The sequence below is a fragment of the Poecilia mexicana genome, unplaced genomic scaffold (assembly GCF_051168715.1).
Source record: "Poecilia mexicana isolate PSO_F unplaced genomic scaffold, ASM5116871v1 scaffold_13, whole genome shotgun sequence".
In the NCBI taxonomy this organism is placed as follows: Eukaryota; Metazoa; Chordata; class Actinopteri; order Cyprinodontiformes; family Poeciliidae; genus Poecilia; species Poecilia mexicana.
Window position 1 is genome coordinate 29,102,497 of NW_028263382.1, and position 18,232 is coordinate 29,120,728.

The window sequence follows — 18,232 nt, forward strand, 5'->3', positions numbered from 1 at the left end:
TTATACTACGACATAATTGTGCAATTTGACAATACAAAAATAAATTTGGAACATGGAGTCACGCCAACATTGAAAAAACACTTTCGGTTTTTGACGGCCCAAACTACGCAAACGAAGACAACAGGAAGCAGCTGGTCGATCAAGGCACGTGGATGTTTTGACCAATCACGTGAACTAACTTATTCATGTGTGATTTCAATTGCGTTTCTTAATTATTGGAAACACAGCAATTGCGAAATTGTTTTATTGACATTAGCAGAATATAGATGAGGTTTTGCGGACATTTGGTAACGGAAATGTAGTTTGTGTGACTCTGTCCATCAGCTCCTGTTTTGCTGTTCATGGTGTCATCACTGCTATAACAACAAAGAACTAGTAGTGAGTTTAACCCCCCCCCAAAAACCCCACTACTCAAGTTAGTATTTCAGTCCAAGCGGTGTATCTCTGCAAATAGCAGTAGGACAGACAGTAGAGAGATGAACTCATTTCTTTCCACAGATTGTTTCATGTGATACTGTCACAACAAGAAGACAGTTTAAGAAAAAACGTAAAAATCAGATTTCCGCAAAACTGACAACAGTTTTATTTGTTTGTGATGTAAACAAATACTTGTCAAAGAAGTCAACAACATTTTAAATGGACACTGTCAGAATTAGACAGAAGCAGAAGACATTTGTCAAAATTTAGAAAAGATAACATTTCTGACAACATACATATATGTTTCAGCTTGAGTAAAATTTTACTCAAACTGAAATCATTGTCATTGTTTGAAAACACCTGAAAAACTTATTTTTTAGTCATCAAATATTTTTTAGTGTTTTTCTCTGGCTGAAACAAAATGATGAAACACTTTGGAGCAAATATACACAGTATCAGTCCAAAACTGGAGGCCAGAATAGCAAATATCTCCACAGCCACAGTAAATTTTCCAGGAGAGCTGACATAAGCTGGGATGAAGGTGATCCAGACGGCACAGAATATCAACATGCTGAAGGTTATCATCTTGGCTTCGTTGAAATTATCAGGTAGTTTCCGAGCTAGAACAGCTAACACAAAGCAAAACACAGCCAGCAGGCCGATGTAGCCGAGCACAGCCCAGAAACCAACAGCAGAGCCTAACGCACATTCCAGGATGATCTTCTCCTTGTAGGTGCTCAGATTTTTCACTGGGAAGGGAGGACTCACAACCAACCATATGATACATATTATAACCTGAATAAATGTAAAAGACACGACAGTCATCCTTTGCTGTGGAGGACCAAACCATTTCATAGCATTACTACCAGGAAGTGTAGCTTTAAAGGCCATTAGAACCACTATAGTTTTCCCAAGAACACAGGAGATACAGAGAACAAATGTGATGCCAAACGCTGTGTGCCGCAGCATGCAGGACCACTCAGAGGGGGCTCCAATGAAAGTTAGTGAACATAAGAAACACAGAGTCAGAGAGAAGAGCAGCAGGAAGCTCAGCTCAGAGTTGTTGGCTCTGACAATTGGTGTGGCCCTGTGAAAGAAGAAAATCACTGCTGTAATGATGGCCAGGCAGGCTCCACTGACTGAGAATGCTGCCAGGATGATTGACAGGACTTCATTGAAGGATAGAAACTCCACAGGTTTGGGGATGCAAGCATCTCTCTTTGCATTTGACCAGAACTCTCTGGTACATGGCAAGCAATCAGGCGAGTCTAAAAATGAAACCATACAGGGTTTTTATTGGTTACACATTTAATGATTCTGAAAAATAATAGATTCTACCTGTCATATTACTGATCTCTCCTTCAGGACATGGTATACAGTCATAGCAGCAGATTGGTTTTCCTTTCTGCAACACTTTACGAGTTCCTGGAGGACAACTCTCTGAGCAAACGGAGACTGGAACCTGTAAGCAAGAAAATTTAAAAATATTAGTTTAAAACACAAGCTCCTGATCTGTTAAACTGCTACTGTCATTACTTGTGATCCACCCCCCATCCACGTTATGTTCCTATTGATCTGGAACTGCTGTCCTCCTGGCAGTGATGCGTCATAATAACCCACAGTCACTACCTCAGTGCCTCCACTCTCAGTTTTTTGCCAGTTGACCACCTCATACGCAGCTACAGGTTCCCCATTAGCATCAAACGAGACATGGTAACCATTTTGAGAAAAATTTACTTTCTTCATTTCGGAAAAAATCTGGAACAACAAAGGAACAATGTCAAATAGATAATAATAATAATAATAATAATAATAATAATAATAATAATAATAATATTATTATTATTATTATTATTATTATTATTATTATTATTATTATTATAAAAGAAAAGAAAAAACTCAGAGTTTTGGTTTTCATTTGGACCAACCTGACTTGCATTCAGATTGATGAATTTGTCACACTGAATGGTGGTGTTTGTTTTCCGACACAGTGCATTGTGAAAAGCATGCGCTACAGCATAAGCAGCTTTGTACACCATGTTAGTCACTCTCAGCTGAGATGTTTCGGTGTACGGGTTCTCCAGCCTTTTTAGGTCTTCAGTTCCGTCACACACGCCCTTGTTTGCTGCAGGATCTGAAGACGCAAACAAGTGTTTTATGTGAAATGATAAAACATTTTATCACAATTTTATGTGACTTAAAAATTGACCACACGGTCCTATTTTTTTCCTCACAATTATAAGAAAGAAAAAAAAAATTAAACTCAATCGGTATAACTGGAAAATGTAGTTCCGGATGTAAACATAGCAGACTTTTTGTGTTTGATCTTAAAGCAGATAGTATATTTAATATGTAAAAATAAAAATAAGTACAAAACATCTCAGAATTCAGGAAGGTGCTCTTACTTTTTGTCAGGCTGCAGTTGAATGCATCCTCCCAGAACTCAGTAAGCAGTGGGGAGGCAGCCACTTCTGACGGAGAGAGACCCAGGAGGAAGTCTCTCAGGCCCGGGATGACAGACTGCGGGATAGCAACTCCGATGGCTCCTGCACAGAAACTGTATCTGACCATGAAAGTGTCGGTCACCCAGGACTCACTGCCAATCCACTGGCGAGGTGGTGGAGGAGCGCGATCCAGCTCCGCCAGCAGGACCCTCATGTCTCCAGAAGCAATAAATGCCACAACAACCATGGCTGTTGACCTGTGACATTACATGAAAATGCAAAATTATTGTCATTTGTAATTTACATTTTATCCTGCCTAATCTAAAGGCAAACATACGGGTATTTCATGATAAAAGTAGATTTTTCGGATCTTTGTTTTTTATATGCAAGGACAGAATTTGTCCTTTATCATCAATATTAAGAAATCATTGACTTAAGACAAGCTCTTATATCAAGCTGAAAAGAAACTTGTAAGTTAAATTTGCACTAGAAACTAAAACAAAAATACTTGGTAAGATTTTCTGTTGTTGCAGTGAAGGGTCAGCAAAATCAGACATATGCAACAAGTGTCACCTGCGGACAGCATCGGCGACTCTTTGGATCTTGCTGCCTGGGTCAGTTCTAAAGAAAGATTCAATGTACTCCACACAGATCCCCTCTCTGAGAGCTGCTTCAAGAAAAGACGCCATGCCACTATTTCCATAATCCGAGTCTGAGTGGACGGCTCCTATCCAAGTCCAGCCAAAGTGTTTCACCAGCTTGGCCAGGGCGTCAGCTTGGAACTGGTCACTGGGTATTGTTCTGAAGAAATTTGGGTATTGTTGCTTATCTGACAGACAGGCACAAGTGGCGTAGTGGCTCACCTAAAGCGAAACATGATGTCTTTAAAAACAAGATTAATGTGCAGCAAATTCATTTCTTTCTATCCTCAGCTTCAAATAAAATGAATATTTACTTGAGGGATGTTAAAAGAGCCCATGATGCGTGACATGCTGATGGATGGCGTAGATCCAGATTCACCAACAGCAGCCATCACCACGCCGGACTGAGAACAGTTGGCGCCTTTATAAAACACGGGGTCCTGGCCGTTTGACAGCTGAAACGCCACGTGAACGGCAACGGGGACAGACGCACACGAATCGTAGATCTGATATCCGAGTTTGATGCCTGGCAGTAGATCCATGCGATTGTTTATCTCTTCGATGGCAAAGATCATTGAACGAGAGAAGCGCAGTTCCCGGGCATCAATACTGAGCAGGAAAAAAAAAGAAAGAAATCCGAAGAAATTGCACAGAAACTTTATACCCAAAAAATAAAACAGCCTCAGAATCCATTTGGTGCCATATTTTACCTCTTAACCAAGACAAGTGAAATAATTTTCCCAACAGAATTCAAAGTATGAAATCACACATTATTCAGAACTTAAGGTGAATTTCAATGTGGCAGCTAGAAAGAGTCAAACTCTTAACTGGAAATGTTGACCATGTAATATTTAGATTTACTGTCCAGTAGTAAATCAAAGTGTGTGTGTGGTTTTGTAAAGAAGCAAAAACAAGTTGCAATAGCATCTACTTAAAGTTCTGCACAATATTACCAAAGAAATACACAGTATTGTTTCAAAAAAAAAAAAAAAAGCCCTTCTCTGTGCATCCTAAATAAATCTTTAACATCCTGTCAATTTCTCTCTCTTATCTTACTGACCTCCCTGCGCACCTTGGAGGCTCGGGCTTGGTGGTGTAATTATAGATCACTGTGTAAAGTTGGTAATGAATAGAGAAAACACCTCCAATGATAAAGTCCCCGTCTGCTGAGTAGACGGGTGAACGAGGTGTACCCTGCAGGGTACATTCTACCGATGGAGTCTCAGTGCTGGCACCACTTCCAGCCTCTGCGAGTCCACTCCGGTTTTTCAAACCATCCAGAAACCCACCGGAGACAACTACTGCCATCAGCTCCAATAAACATAAAGCTGATCTCCAGATTTCCATTCCTCAAGTGCTCTAATCTCTCTCTCTCTCTCTCTCTAAGTGCGCTTTTACTGGTTGAACCTCCTCTTTTATACGTCGGGTTATTTCGGTTCAAAAATCACATGCTCTGTCCCAGCAGTCGTTGGTTGTGTGTTTAAGTCTTACAGTGTAGATTTTCTTTTCTTTTTTCTGTTTAAACGAACTTTGCTTATTATATTGACAAAATCTTTTGGATGGACTGTTTGTTTTTAGTTGCCAGTTTTAACGTCCGGCACCGTAAGTGCTTTACAAAAATATATATAAGCCTGAAATTCAAACGGAAAAAAATAAGAACTGTTTCATAAATTAGGATTTGACAGCATCATGCTGTGGGGATGCTCATTATTGTTTTACTGAATAAAAAAAGAGAAAGTGGGGTTGGGGTTGAGTGTAGTTGGGCGATCAGGCAAAGTTTCTTTTACTATTTCCAATCACCAGCTTTTGGAAATGGTGAAAATACATAACTACATGAGTACTTTCACTGATGAGACCCACAGTTCTATTTTGTATAGGCTTCGCCCTTTGAGGCTATCGCTAGTGGGTTTATCCCTCGCGTGTACTGGGTGGGCCCCAACCTGGTCTGTATAAACAATGGTCAGACCAGACAAACGGCTCCCTCTTTTTCTTCTTCAGCGTAAGAGCATAAGCGTATTTTCATAACAATGTTATTGTAATATCTGTAACTCACCTTACTGCTTCTTTTTCAGGACAAAAACAGATTCTCTAAACTCATTAAGATAATAGGAAAACTTATTTGTAGGTCAAAAAAACAAACGTCACATTTTTAATAGTGGAGTACTCATAAAGGCCAGACAAATGACTATTCAGTTTCAGTTATTGCAATATCAATGTATCAGACATAGTAAAAAAAAAATTGTCAACATTCTTGTGTCTGATCAATACATAGTTCTGGGTTCCATGAGTTATTGAAATAAAAGAATATAATCAGAACATTTCATGAAGTAGGTGAAAATATAAACGACACAGTGAATGTTAGGGGGAACTTTCAAATGTACAGCTGAAAGATGATTTATCGTGTCAATTCAACAAAACTGAAATAAATATAAAATCAAAAGTGAAATCCACATCATAACATTAAAATGTAATTTGAAAATTTAAAGATGAACTTTAACATAAAAAAAATAAAATACAGTAAAAATTATCTAAACAAAACAATTGGTATTTTGGGAGCATAATCAATTTAAGCATTCCTAGATGACTTATAAAAATCTGACATCACATCATTACACATTCACATTTTACGTTGTGTTTTTGTTCATTAAATATTTCTTAGTGTTTTTCTCCGGTTGAAACAAAATAATGTAACATTTTGGAGCAAATATACACAGTATCAGTCCAAAACTGGAGGCCAGAATGGCAAATATCTCCACAGCCACAGTAAATTTTCCAGGAGAGCTGACATAAGCTGGGATGAAGGTGATCCAGACGGCACAGAATATCAACATGCTGAAGGTTATCATCTTGGCTTCGTTGAAATTATCAGGTAGTTTCCGAGCTAGAACAGCTAACACAAAGCAAAACACAGCCAGCAGGCCGATGTAGCCGAGCACAGCCCAGAAACCAACAGCAGAGCCTAACGCACATTCCAGGATGATCTTCTCCTTGTAGGTGCTCAGATTTTTCACTGGGAAGGGAGGACTCACAACCAACCATATGATACATATTATAACTTGGATAAAAGTTACAGACACTACAGTCATCCTTTGTTGTACAGGTCCAAACCATTTCATAACATTGTTACCTGGAAGTGTAGCTTTAAAGGCCATTAGAACCACTATAGTTTTGCCAAGAACACAGGAGATACAGAGAACAAATGTGATGCCAAACGCTGTGTGCCGCAGCATGCAGGACCACTCAGAGGGGGCTCCAATGAAAGTTAGTGAACATAAGAAACACAGAGTCAGAGAGAAGAGCAGCAGGAAGCTCAGCTCAGAGTTGTTGGCTCTGACAATTGGAGTTGTTCTGTGATGGAAGAAAATTAATGACGTAATGATGGCCAGAAAGGCTCCACAAACAGAAAATACGGCCAGGATGATTGACAGGACTTCGTTAAAGGAAAGAAACTCCACAGGTTTGGGAAAACAGGCATCTCTCTTTGCATTTGACCAGAACTCTCCTGGACATGGAATGCAATCAGGAGAATCTGAAAATAAAGTTATAAATGGTTGTTACTCCTTTACTGTTTGATGGTGCAGGTTTTTATGAAAACATTACAATCACCTGTCATATTACTGATCTCTCCTTCAGGACATGGTATACAGTCATAGCAGCAGATTGGTTTTCCTTTCTGCAACACTTTACGAGTTCCTGGAGGACAACTCTCTGAGCAAACGGAGACTGGAATCTGAAACAAAAAAAAATAGTTAAACATGTGATTTTCAAGAAGATGAGCAATGTTGCACTCTTTTGATTACTTGCGTGTCTCCATCCAACCAGGTTAGATTCTTGTAAATGCGAAATTCCTGACCTTTGGGCAGTGATGCATCATAGTACCCCACTGTTACCAGTTCAATAATCCCACTCTCACGTTTCTGCCAGTTAACAACATCATATGAAGCCACAGGGTCTCCATTAGCATCAAAAGACACATGGTAACCATTCTGGGTAAAATTTACTCTCTTTAGCTCAGTAAAAACCTGACAAGATATAAATCACAATAATTAATGAAAATGAGCAATGAGAAATTCAACAACACTGAAATAGCAAAGAAAGATTTCTTTATTCCTGATCAAGAGAAAAAAATATTTTTAATATCATTTCATCTCACCTGATTTAAGTCAAACCCTTTTTGTTTCTTACAGGTAGTAGTGAAATTAGTTTCCTGACACACTGCAGTGTGAATAGCATGTGCTATGGCATAAACAGCCTTGTACACCATGTTGGTAATTCTGAATTTAGACGTTTCAGTAAACGGGATCTTGAGAGTCACTAAGTCTTCAGTTCCATCACAAAGCCTCTTTTCTTTAGAAAGAGCTAAAATTAGGCAAAGAAAAATAAAGTGTTATTATAATTTAATATTGATTTTATATTAATTCTTTCAGCATTTCAACTTAGTTATACTTATTAACCTTAGGGTAATGAGAGGTTTAAAATTGTTCACTGTAATATGAATATTGTATATCTTGTAACATCATCAAAAGACTTATAAGTATAATAAAATAACCCATTATCATTTCACAAGTTGTAAGAAATACAGTTTTCTGTCTAAAGAAAATGATCAAGTTTGAACCTTTAACCATAATACTTAATAAGAGAGAAATCTAAACTGAGACTTGATCATGTTCGTTTCTCACTTTTCGTCAAGCTGCAGTTGAATGCTTCCTCCCAGAAGTCTGTGAGGACGGAGGAGGCGGCTACTTCAGAGGGAGACAGACGCAGCAGGAAGTCTCCAAATCCAGGGATGACAGATTGCTGAATAGCAACTCCAATGGCTCCTGCACAGAAACTGAATCTCATTGGCTGAAGGTCTGTTATCCAGCCCTCACTTCCAATCCACTGACGAGGAGGAGAAGGTTGTTGGTTTAGCTCCTCGAATAGGAGTTTTATATCACCATCAGCAATAAAAGCCACTATAGCGATTGCCGTCGACCTGAGGAGACAATAGATTTTACTGTGTAAAACTTGAACATATTTCAGGACTTTTTAGATTTACTGGAATAAAAGTGGAATATTTAATAGTTAAACTTTTTAAAAATAGTTACAAAACATTTCTGTATCTAACCAAAGAACACAAACCAAATCAAAGATGCATAAACCTGCGGATAACATCAGCAACAGTTTGGATCTTGCTCTTTGGGTCGGTCCGATAAAAAGATTCAGTGTACTCCACACAGATCCCTTCTCTGTGTGCTGCTTCTAGAAAAGATGCCATGCCATTTCTTCCATAATCTGTGTTAGAGTAAATGGCTCCTATCCAAGTCCAACCAAAGTGTTTCACCAGTTTGGCCAACGCATCAGCTTGATAATGGTCACTGGGAATTGTTCTGAAGAAAGTCGGGAACTGCTGCTTATCTGACAGACATGCACATGTAGCAAAGTGGCTCACCTAAAGCAACAAAAACAACAATTGATCTTTTTAGCAGACATATACTAAAATAAATTTGTATATTTTGTGATAAATTCAAACAATTTACCAGAGGAATATTGAAGGGACCAAAGATGCGTGAAATGCCAATAGATGGTGTGGAACTAGAGGCACCAATAACACCCATTACCACTCCTAAATTAGTACAATTAAGACCTGTCTGAATCATGGGGTCCTCCCCGTTTGACAGCTGAAATGCCACATGAGTGGCCACAGACACAGAGGCGCATGTGTCATAGATCTTATACCCGAGTTTAATCCCAGGCAGCAGCTCTGAACTGTTGTTTATCTCCTCAATTGCAAAGATCATTGCACGACCAAGGCGTAGTTCACGACTGTTGACACTGCACACAGACATTTACATGTTACTGATTTTTTTTTTTTTTTGAAGAAAATCTTTTTACATTTTCACAAACCAGATAATACCATAAACTAAAGAGTATCATCTAGTAATAAAGTTGTTTCTTATCACATCTGACCCTCTCCATTCACCTTGGCAGATGAAGTTGTGCCATCTACAGAAGCTCACCAATACAGAAACTCATTTTTACTCTGTTGAAATTAATTTTGATGTTAAAAAATAATAATAAAAAAATTCTGTTAAATAAATCATTGCACTTTGCAGCATTCAAATAAAAACCTTTTCAGTTTTCAGTATAAATCTCTTCATATCCCACCATGCTCCCTCTTACCAACCTCCCTGTGCAGGTGGGCGGCTCAGGCACAGTTGTGTAGCTGTGAATCTTTGTGATCTCCTTGTAACGTAAGGAAAAAACCCCGCCAATAATGAACTCCCCATCCATTGAGAATGCAGGCATGCGAGCTGTACCCTGCAGAGTACAGTTGATAGCTAAAGCCCCATTTTTCACTCTATCTGATACACCAAAAGCAACAACTATCAGCCAAATATGAGCCAGTCTTAAACCATTAAGGAGAGATGAGTTCTCCATCCCTCAAATCTCTAAAGGTGGATGTGAGTGTTGCTCTTGCTTCATATAACTCTTCTCCAAAACATCATCATGACATCACACAGATTACATCATCTGGCTGTCTGATTTGTTCTTACCATCCATGGATTTTGATAGCAGCGTGATTCTTGTTGTTGCATCCCATAACACTTGTCTTTGTGATATATCTGCATAGTTTTAATTAGCACCAGCATGGTGCACGCTATTACTTACGTGTAGTAGGAGGAGGATAAGAAGCAAGTCCTTTTTAGACTTGATGTGTGCCAGAAACATGGTAAAAAACTACACCCAAAGTGTTCCATACAAACATTTTTTGTGTGTTCCGACTTGTCTTAACAGATTATAACTTGTTTATAGCTGGGCTTTTTGGGTACAAGAGTTGTGTATTAATTATTTTTGTGGAGCTCTGGTGAGTCATGTTAGCAGCAATTGCAAACTGATAGCTTCTTTTATATTTACTACACGACTGTCCCTTGTAGAGTACAAACAAACACTGCAACAACATACAAGAGAAACAGCAACATGGGATTAAGACTAAAAACACACTATAGGGCAAATAAAATGGAAACGGAGCAAGTATTTAAAACAAAAGAACTTTAGATAAGTGGACTTTTTTCAATATATTCAGATTTAAACATCTCTTTCAGTACTAATATATAATATATATTTTGAAAGATAAAAACAAATAGAGTCTTTCCTCTTACAACAGTATGGTACTGAACAAGCAAGTATTCACTACATCAGATGCTTGGCTGTCCAGATCATTAACATAATATAGTTAAAAGAACTTTGGGACATTTACTACTCACTATTTTCAGTAACAACGGTAATAATACTATTAAAGAAATTATCGGAAGGGGGCTCTCGGGTATTGAAATGAATATATCAAGAGACAGCATAAGACATGAATGCTCCAAATGCCAATGTGTGTTAGCAGTTCTAAAGTTATGTGACTAGAACCAACAAAATTATGATTAGTTATGCAACCATTGTCAGCTATGATCTGATAAGCTAGATCAAGACTATAATCAATCAATCAAATTATATTTGTATAGCACATTTCAACAGCAAGGCATTTCAAAGTGCTTTACATCATTAAACACAAAAACACAGATAATGTAACATTGAAAAAAACAATACAAAAGTTTGTTAAAACGCCGTTTAACTGGGACTCTAACCCTTAGGACGTTAGTTGAAATGCCGTCATCTGGGACTCTAACTCTTAGGACTGTAGTTGAAACGCTGTCACCTGGGACTCTAGCCTACCCAAATACTTAACCTGGGCATGGGGGCTCAGAACCAGGCCTGGCTCTAGCAGTTCAGTGGCTATTTTAGATGTGCACTGACAGTACCAGCAATCTCCAACTATGCAGGTGAACTTGATTTCACCTTCCGGTTTAATGAATCAGGAACTACAAAGGTCAACTGGCTCCAGTAGTTTAGTGGCTATTTTACATGTGCACCGACAGTACCAGCAATCTACAACTGGTGCAGGTGAACTTGATTTCACCCTCCGGTTTAATGACTCAGGACCTACAAAGTTAACCTGGCTCCAGTAGTTCAGTGGCTATTTTCGTCAGCAGACTGACGTTTGGGAGCATCGACTAATCCTCCCTGATGTCACGGTACTTTACTAATTTTCATGGAGGGTCCTTACCCAGGATTCGGTCACCAGAACCCTGCAAGACGAGATTATGAAATCCTCCTGGCTGTGGGATTCCCAGGGATGTTAAACCTAACCCTACCCTCATGACCCTACCCCCGTAACCCTAGCTCAAGAACCATGGAGGACCAAGGACTTAATCTTGAACCAGCTTTGGTTCTCCAGAACCAGGGAGTTTCATGGACCTTCTCTACCTGGGATTCAGGCACCTAAACCAAGCATGGACCTCGGCTGGACCACCCCCTGGAGCTCCAGAACCAACACCAACACCACTGGTCCCACAGAATGCCAACTCACCTTCCCAATGTATCCCAGTACTCTGCAAAGAAGAGAAGCCTCAAATGCTCCTTTAGGACATGGCCCATGCTCCCTTGTGGAAGCCTGACCCTCCCTCACGGTGGACCCCTGCAACTGGTCCACCAGTGGATGCACAAATCCCCCACACACACACCCGGTCCTGAAAAACCCCAACACACACTTCCGGTCGACCACCAGGCTCAGAAAGCAAGAAAACTCTCCAATGCTACCTTAGGACACAGTCCATGCTCCCCCGTGGCAGCCAGCCACCCCCCACGACTCTGATCATAATACAAGAGCCCCATCTTGTGGAAAATGCAGAAAAGTTCAATGCTCCCAAATGTCGCAAAAATCACCCAGAATGTCCCGTTTACTTAATGCCAAAATGTCCGTGTTTGCTTTCCCTGATACCAGAGAGCCTTTTCCAACATGTTGGCGCATATTGAATGGGATTCTTGAGACTTAATGGAGCCCTACCCTAACCCTTAGGACTTTAGTTGAAACTCCGTCAACTGGGACTCTAACCCTTAGGACTTTATAAAGGCTCACATTAACCTTTAAAGGGACTTAAATCATTCCATGTGTACTATTGAATTATGGGTTCAATTGTATTGAAACAAAGCCTGAAATAAAATGTAAAATCCAGACTCAACAATTTGAAGATGGAGATTTAAAATTTAATTTGCGAATTTAAACATACGTTTCAATATTATTCTAAATGTAAAAAAGCAAAAATAAACATGACATACGTATTTGGTGACCATGAGAAGTTTAAGTTTTTTTGCATGACTTATCACATCATTGCTGGCAATCTCATATTCAAGACATTTACAGTTTACATTGGGTTTTTGTTCATTAAATGTTTTTTGGTGTTTTTTTCTGGTTGAAACAAAATAATGAAACACTTTGGAGCAAATATACACAGTATCAGTCCAAAACTGGAGGCCAGAATAGCAAATATCTCCACAGCCACAGTAAATTTTCCAGGAGAGCTGACATAAGCTGGGATGAAGGTGATCCAGACAGCACAGAATATCAACATGCTGAAGGTTATCATCTTGGCTTCGTTGAAATTATCAGGTAGTTTCCGAGCTAGAACAGCTAACACAAAGCAAAACACAGCCAGCAGGCCGATGTAGCCGAGCACAGCCCAGAAACCAACAGCAGAGCCTAACGCACATTCCAGGATGATCTTCTCCTTGTAGGTGGTCAGATTTTTCACTGGGAAGGGAGGACTCACAACCAACCATATGATACATATTATAACCTGAATTAAGGTTACAGACACTACAGTAATCCTTTGTTGTACAGGTCCAAACCATTTCATAACATTGTTACCTGGAAGTGTAGCTTTAAAGGCCATTAGAACCACTATAGTTTTCCCAAGAACACAGGAGATACAGAGAACAAATGTGATGCCAAACGCTGTGTGCCGCAGCATGCAGGACCACTCAGAGGGGGCTCCAATGAAAGTTAGTGAACATAAGAAACACAGAGTCAGAGAGAAGAGCAGCAAGAAGCTCAGCTCAGAGTTGTTGGCTCTGACAATCGGAGTTGTTCTGTGATGGAAGAAAAGCAGTCCTGTGATAATGGCCAGAAAGGCTCCACCAACAGAAAATACAGCCAGGATGATTGACAGGACTTCATTGAAGGAAAGAAACTCCACAGGTTTGGGAAAACAGGCATCTCTCTTTGCATTTGACCAGAACTCTCCTGGACATGGAATGCAATCAGGAGAATCTGAAAATAAAGTTATAAATGGTTGTTACTCCTTTACTGTTTGATGGTGCAGGTTTGCAGGAAAACATTACAATCACCTGTCATATTACTGATCTCTCCTTCAGGACATGGTATACAGTCATAGCAGCAGATTGGTTTTCCTTTCTGCAACACTTTACGAGTTCCTGGTGTACAACTCTCTGAGCAAATGGACACTGGAACCTGAAACAAAACAAAAAAAAATAGTTAAACATGTGATTTTCAAGAAGATGAGCAATGTTGCACTCTTTTGATTACTTGCGTGTCTCCATCCAACCAGGTTAGATTCTTGTAAATGTGAAACTCCTGGCCTTTGGGCAGTGATGCATCATAGTACCCCACTGTTACCAGTTCAATAATCCCACTCTCACTTTTCTGCCAGTTAACAACATCATATGAAGCCACAGGGTCTCCATTAGCATCAAAAGACACATGGTAACCATTCTGGGTAAAATTCACTCTCTTTAGCTCAGTAAAAACCTGACAAGATGAAAATAATAAAAGTGAGTAAATGGAATTTCAACAACACTGAAATAATAAAAAAATATTTATTTCTATCAAGAGAATATATTTAGCTTTAATCCCACCTGATTTTTGTCAAATGTTTTTTGTTTTATACAGGTAGTAGTGAAATTAGTTTCCTGACACACTGCAGTGTGAATAGCATGTGCTATGGCATAAACAGCCTTGTACACCATGTTGGTAATTCTGAATTTAGACGTTTCAGTAAACGGGATCTTGAGAGTCACTAAGTCTTCAGTTCCATCACAAAGCCTCTCTTTTGCAGAGGCATCTTAAAAAGGAAAAAAAAAGAAGACGAAAGTGTTGTCATACATTTGTTTTACATGATAAATCCTTTAGAGTTTCAGCTCAGTTACACCTATTAAAGTCATGCATAAAATGATCTTGAAAATTACTGTGGGATGAATATCATATAAAATACATAGTAACATCATTGAGTTAATTTTGAATATCAGTAGAGGACAGACATTGATTTCTGTATAAAATATTTGATTTTTTAAATTTTTATTCAAAGTATAATTTGGAATTGATCATGTTCGTTTCTCACTTTTCTTCAAGCTGCAGTTGAATGCTTCCTCCCAGAAGTCTGTGAGGACGGAGGAGGCGGCTACTTCAGAGGGAGACAGACGCAGCAGGAAGTCTCCAAATCCAGGGATGACAGATTGCTGAATAGCAACTCCAATGGCTCCTGCACAGAAACTGAATCTCATCAGCTGAAGGTCTGTTATCCAGCCCTCACTTCCAATCCACTGACGAGGAGGAGAAGGTTGTTGGTTTAACTCCTCGAATAGGAGTTTTATATCACCATCAGATATAAATGCCACTATTGCGATTGATGTCGACCTGAAAAGACAATAGAATGTAATGTCTAAAACATATTTCAGTACTTTTTAGATTTAGTGAAATAAAAGTAAAATATTTTATTCTTTAACTTTTCCTACAAAACATTTCTGTATCTAACCGAAGAGCTCAAACCAAATCAAAGATGCATAAACCTGCGGATAACATCAGCAACAGTTTGGATCTTGCTCTTTGGGTCGGTCCGATAAAAAGATTCAGTGTACTCCACACAGATCCCTTCTTTGTGTGCTGCTTCAAGAAAAGATGCCATGCCATTTCTTCCATAATCTGTGTTAGAGTAAATGGCTCCTATCCAAGTCCAGCCAAAGTGTTTCACCAGTTTGGCCAACGCATCAGCTTGATAATGGTCACTGGGAATTGTTCTGAAGAAAGTCGGGAACTGCTGCTTATCTGACAGACATGCACATGTAGCAAAGTGGCTCACCTAAAGCAAAAACAAACAAAAAAAAATATATTTTTAACAGACATACACAGACATACAGCTTTTAAACATTTCAAACTACTTACCAGAGGAATGTTGAAGGGACCAAAGATGCGTGAAATGCCGATGGATTGTGTGGATCCAGAGTCACCAATAACACCCATTACCACTCCTAAATTAGAACAATTATGGCCTGTCTGAATCACGGGGTCCTCCCCGTTTGACAGCTGAAATGCCGCATGAGTGGCCACAGTCACAGAGGCGCATGTGTCATAGATCTTATACCCGAGTTTAATCCCAGGCAGCAGCTCTGTGCTGTTGTTTATCTCCTCAATTGCAAAGATCATTGCACGACCGAGGCGTAGTTCACGACTGTTGACACTGCACACAGACATTTACATGTTACTGCTTTTTTTTTTTGAAGAAAAATGTCAATTTACAGTTTCACACACCAGATAATATCATAAACTACATAGTATCATCTACTATTTAAGTTGTTTCTTATCACTTCTGACCCTTTTGGGTTTGAAATTGTGTCATTTACACAACTTCACTAACATATAAATGGACCTTTCTCTGTTGAAATTAATTTTCAGGTCATGCAAAATTACAAAAAAATAAACCCTGTTAAATAAATCATTGCACTTTGCAGCATACAAATAAAAAACCTTTTCCGTTTTCAGCATAACACTGTCTTCATATCCCACCATGCTCCCTCTTACCAACCTCCCTGTGCAGGTGGGCGGCTCAGGCACAGTTGTGTAGCTGTGAATCTTTGTGAGCTCCTTATAATGGATTGCAAAAACCCCGCCAATAATGAACTCCCCATCCATTGAGAATGCAGGCATACGAGCTGTACCCTGCAGAGTACAGTTGATAGCCAAAGCCCCATTTTTCACTCTATCTGATACACCAAAAGCAACAACTAAAACAACAAATATACTCTGAGCCAGTTTTAAGCCAATCAGGAGAAATGAGTTCTCCATCCCTCAAATCTCTAAATGTGGATGTGAGTGTTGCTACTGCTCCATATAACTCTTCTCCAAAACATCATCATGACATCACATAGATTACATCATCTAGCTGTCTGATTTGTTCTTACCATTCATGGATTTTGGTAGCAGCGTTATTCTTGTTGCAACCCATGTAAGACATAAACTCCTCATTATGATAAAGCTGCAGAATTTTAATTGGCACCAGTAGGGGGCGCATTTTCATTTATATGTGCAGTAGTAGGAGGATAAACGGCAAGTCCTGTGCTGTGTGCAAAAAACATCCCGGAATATCATAAAAATACAATCTTTCATGTGTTACGACTTGGCTTAACAAATTATAGCTCTTTTATAGTTCTGCTTTTTGGGGACAACAGCGTTTTTGTCAAGTTTAACCACAACGCTTTTCCTCCTGGAGCTCTGGTGAGTGATGTTAGCAGGATGCTACCAGTTAGCAACTACTGCTAACTGGTAGCATAAACAATACTGTACCTTGTAGAGTTAAAAAAAAGCAAAACAATGCAGCAAGATAAAGGTAAAACAGAAACATGGGATTAAGACTCAAAACACTAAACTGTATTTCAAATAAAATGAAAATGGAGCAAGTATTTAAAATAAAGTGACTTTAGATTCATAGGCAGTTATTTGGTTGTTGTTGTTTTTTTTACATTCATATGAGTAATAATAGAGTTAATGTTGGTTTGAAGAAAATAAAAAACAGCAGGGTCTTATATCTATCTATCTATCTATCTATCTATCTATCTATCTATCTATCTATCTATGTATCTTTCTTATGTGGAAGACCAACTAAAAGTGGTATACAGTTGTGAAGTAGAAAGAAAATTAAGCATGATTCAAAATGTCTTTTTACAAACAAAAACCTGAAAAGTCTGAAAAATGGTGTGTGCAAAAGAATTCTTCCATTTTTAACTGAGCGCAACCATTTGCTTTCAGAAGTTGCCTGATGATTACTTAAGACTAAATAGCATCCACCTGTGTGTAATCTAATCTCAGTACAAATCCAGCTGCTCTGCCAACCTCTGCCCTCAGAGCACCATGAAGTCCAAGGAACACATCAGTCAGGTCAGGGAGAAAGCGGTGGAGATATTTAAAGTAAGCTTATACTATAAAAAGATTTCCCAAGGTTTGACCGTCACATGGAGCACTGTTCAACCCATCATGGAAAGAGTATGGCACGACTTGTAAACCTACCGAGACAGGCTGTCCACCTAAACTTACAGGCCGAACAAGGAGAGCGCTGCTCAGAGATGCATTCAAGGTGACTCTGAACCAAATGCCGAGATCTACTGCTCAGGTGGGGGAGTCTGTCCTCAGGGCAACCATTAGTTGTGCAATTCACAACTAATGGTCTTGAAGTGGCAAGAAGGATGGCGTTGACAAAACCTAACCATAAGAAGTCCTTTTTGCAGTTTTCCGGAAGCCCTGAAGATGGTGCTTTGAACAAACGAGGCCATTATTGAACTTTCCCCCCAAAATTCAAAGCGCTACGTGAGGGAGAGAACTCTGAACACACCATCACCAGTTTCAAATATGGTGGTGGCACCATGATGCTCTGGGGGTGCTTCTCTTCAGCAGGAACAAGGAAGATGCTCAAAGTTGAGGGGAAGATGGATGGAGCCGAATACAGGGCAATCTTGAAAGAAAACCTGTTGGAGTCTGCAAAAGACTTGAACCTAGGATGGCTGTTCACCTTCCAGCAGGATAACGACCCTAAACATAAAGTCAAGATTACAAGGGGCCAATTTAAAACAAAACAT

At 39.3% G+C, this 18,232-nt stretch overlaps 3 protein-coding genes and 1 pseudogene across 7 annotated transcripts; all 4 read right to left on the reverse strand.

The window, feature by feature from the left end:
- Positions 1-786: 786 nt before the first annotated feature.
- LOC106913971 (extracellular calcium-sensing receptor-like) lies at positions 787-4,663 on the reverse strand. Of its 5 annotated transcripts, none has more exons than XM_088011407.1 (7): positions 3,817-4,663; positions 3,435-3,724; positions 2,823-3,118; positions 2,346-2,551; positions 1,954-2,175; positions 1,756-1,879; positions 787-1,685 (listed from the first exon to the last, which is right to left on the reverse strand). In XM_088011407.1, exons 1-7 carry the CDS (start codon positions 4,075-4,077, stop codon positions 787-789), a joined length of 2,298 nt encoding a protein of 765 aa, XP_087867533.1. In that variant the 5' UTR covers positions 4,078-4,663. The 5 variants fall into 5 exon arrangements, with proteins under 5 accessions (XP_087867533.1, XP_087867535.1, XP_087867534.1 ...); XM_088011409.1 differs by having other exon boundaries at positions 1,954-2,157; positions 2,346-2,542; positions 2,817-3,118; positions 3,817-4,211; XM_088011408.1 differs by having other exon boundaries at positions 1,954-2,157; positions 2,346-2,542; positions 2,790-3,118; positions 3,817-4,211.
- A 1,042-nt stretch (positions 4,664-5,705) lies between these two features.
- LOC106913103 (extracellular calcium-sensing receptor-like) lies at positions 5,706-9,316 on the reverse strand. The gene is made up of 7 exons (XM_088012028.1): positions 9,022-9,316; positions 8,644-8,933; positions 8,182-8,477; positions 7,656-7,861; positions 7,303-7,524; positions 7,109-7,232; positions 5,706-7,031 (listed from the first exon to the last, which is right to left on the reverse strand). Exons 1-7 carry the CDS (start codon positions 9,280-9,282, stop codon positions 6,127-6,129), a joined length of 2,304 nt encoding a protein of 767 aa, XP_087868154.1. The 5' UTR covers positions 9,283-9,316; the 3' UTR covers positions 5,706-6,126.
- Positions 9,317-12,555: 3,239 nt separating this feature from the next.
- On the reverse strand, positions 12,556-13,724 carry LOC106913105 (vomeronasal type-2 receptor 26-like; annotated as a pseudogene).
- LOC106913943 (extracellular calcium-sensing receptor-like) lies at positions 13,724-16,295 on the reverse strand. Its single transcript, XM_088012030.1, has 6 exons — positions 16,189-16,295; positions 15,549-15,843; positions 15,176-15,465; positions 14,728-15,023; positions 14,246-14,451; positions 13,724-14,138 (listed from the first exon to the last, which is right to left on the reverse strand). The coding sequence occupies exons 1-6, from the start codon at positions 16,293-16,295 to the stop codon at positions 13,881-13,883; spliced, it is 1,452 nt and encodes a 483-aa protein (XP_087868156.1). The 3' UTR covers positions 13,724-13,880.
- Between the last annotated feature and the right edge of the window lie 1,937 nt (positions 16,296-18,232).

Excerpts from the sequence above, each read along its gene's own strand:
- LOC106913103 (XM_088012028.1), bottom strand. The coding sequence starts at position 9,282 with ATGATCTTTGCAATTGAGGAGATAAACAACAGTTCAGAGCTGCTGCCT. Across the intron at positions 8,934-9,021 it reads GTCCCTTCAATATTCCTCTG|GTGAGCCACTTTGCTACATG; the intron begins GTAAATTGTTTG and ends TTGTTGCTTTAG. Across the intron at positions 7,862-8,181 it reads CAACTGCAGCTTGACGAAAA|CTCTTTCTAAAGAAAAGAGG; the intron begins GTGAGAAACGAA and ends GCCTAATTTTAG.
- LOC106913943 (XM_088012030.1), bottom strand. The coding sequence starts at position 16,295 with ATGGATGGGGAGTTCATTATTGGCGGGGTTTTTGCAATCCATTATAAG. Across the intron at positions 15,844-16,188 it reads CCGCCCACCTGCACAGGGAG|TGTCAACAGTCGTGAACTAC; the intron begins GTTGGTAAGAGG and ends GTCTGTGTGCAG. Across the intron at positions 15,466-15,548 it reads GTCCCTTCAACATTCCTCTG|GTGAGCCACTTTGCTACATG; the intron begins GTAAGTAGTTTG and ends TTTTTGCTTTAG.
- LOC106913971 (XM_088011405.1), bottom strand. The coding sequence starts at position 4,077 with ATGATCTTTGCCATCGAAGAGATAAACAATCGCATGGATCTACTGCCA. Across the intron at positions 3,725-3,816 it reads GCTCTTTTAACATCCCTCAA|GTGAGCCACTACGCCACTTG; the intron begins GTAAATATTCAT and ends GTTTCGCTTTAG. Across the intron at positions 2,176-2,345 it reads TCAATCTGAATGCAAGTCAG|ATTTTTTCCGAAATGAAGAA; the intron begins GTTGGTCCAAAT and ends TTGTTGTTCCAG.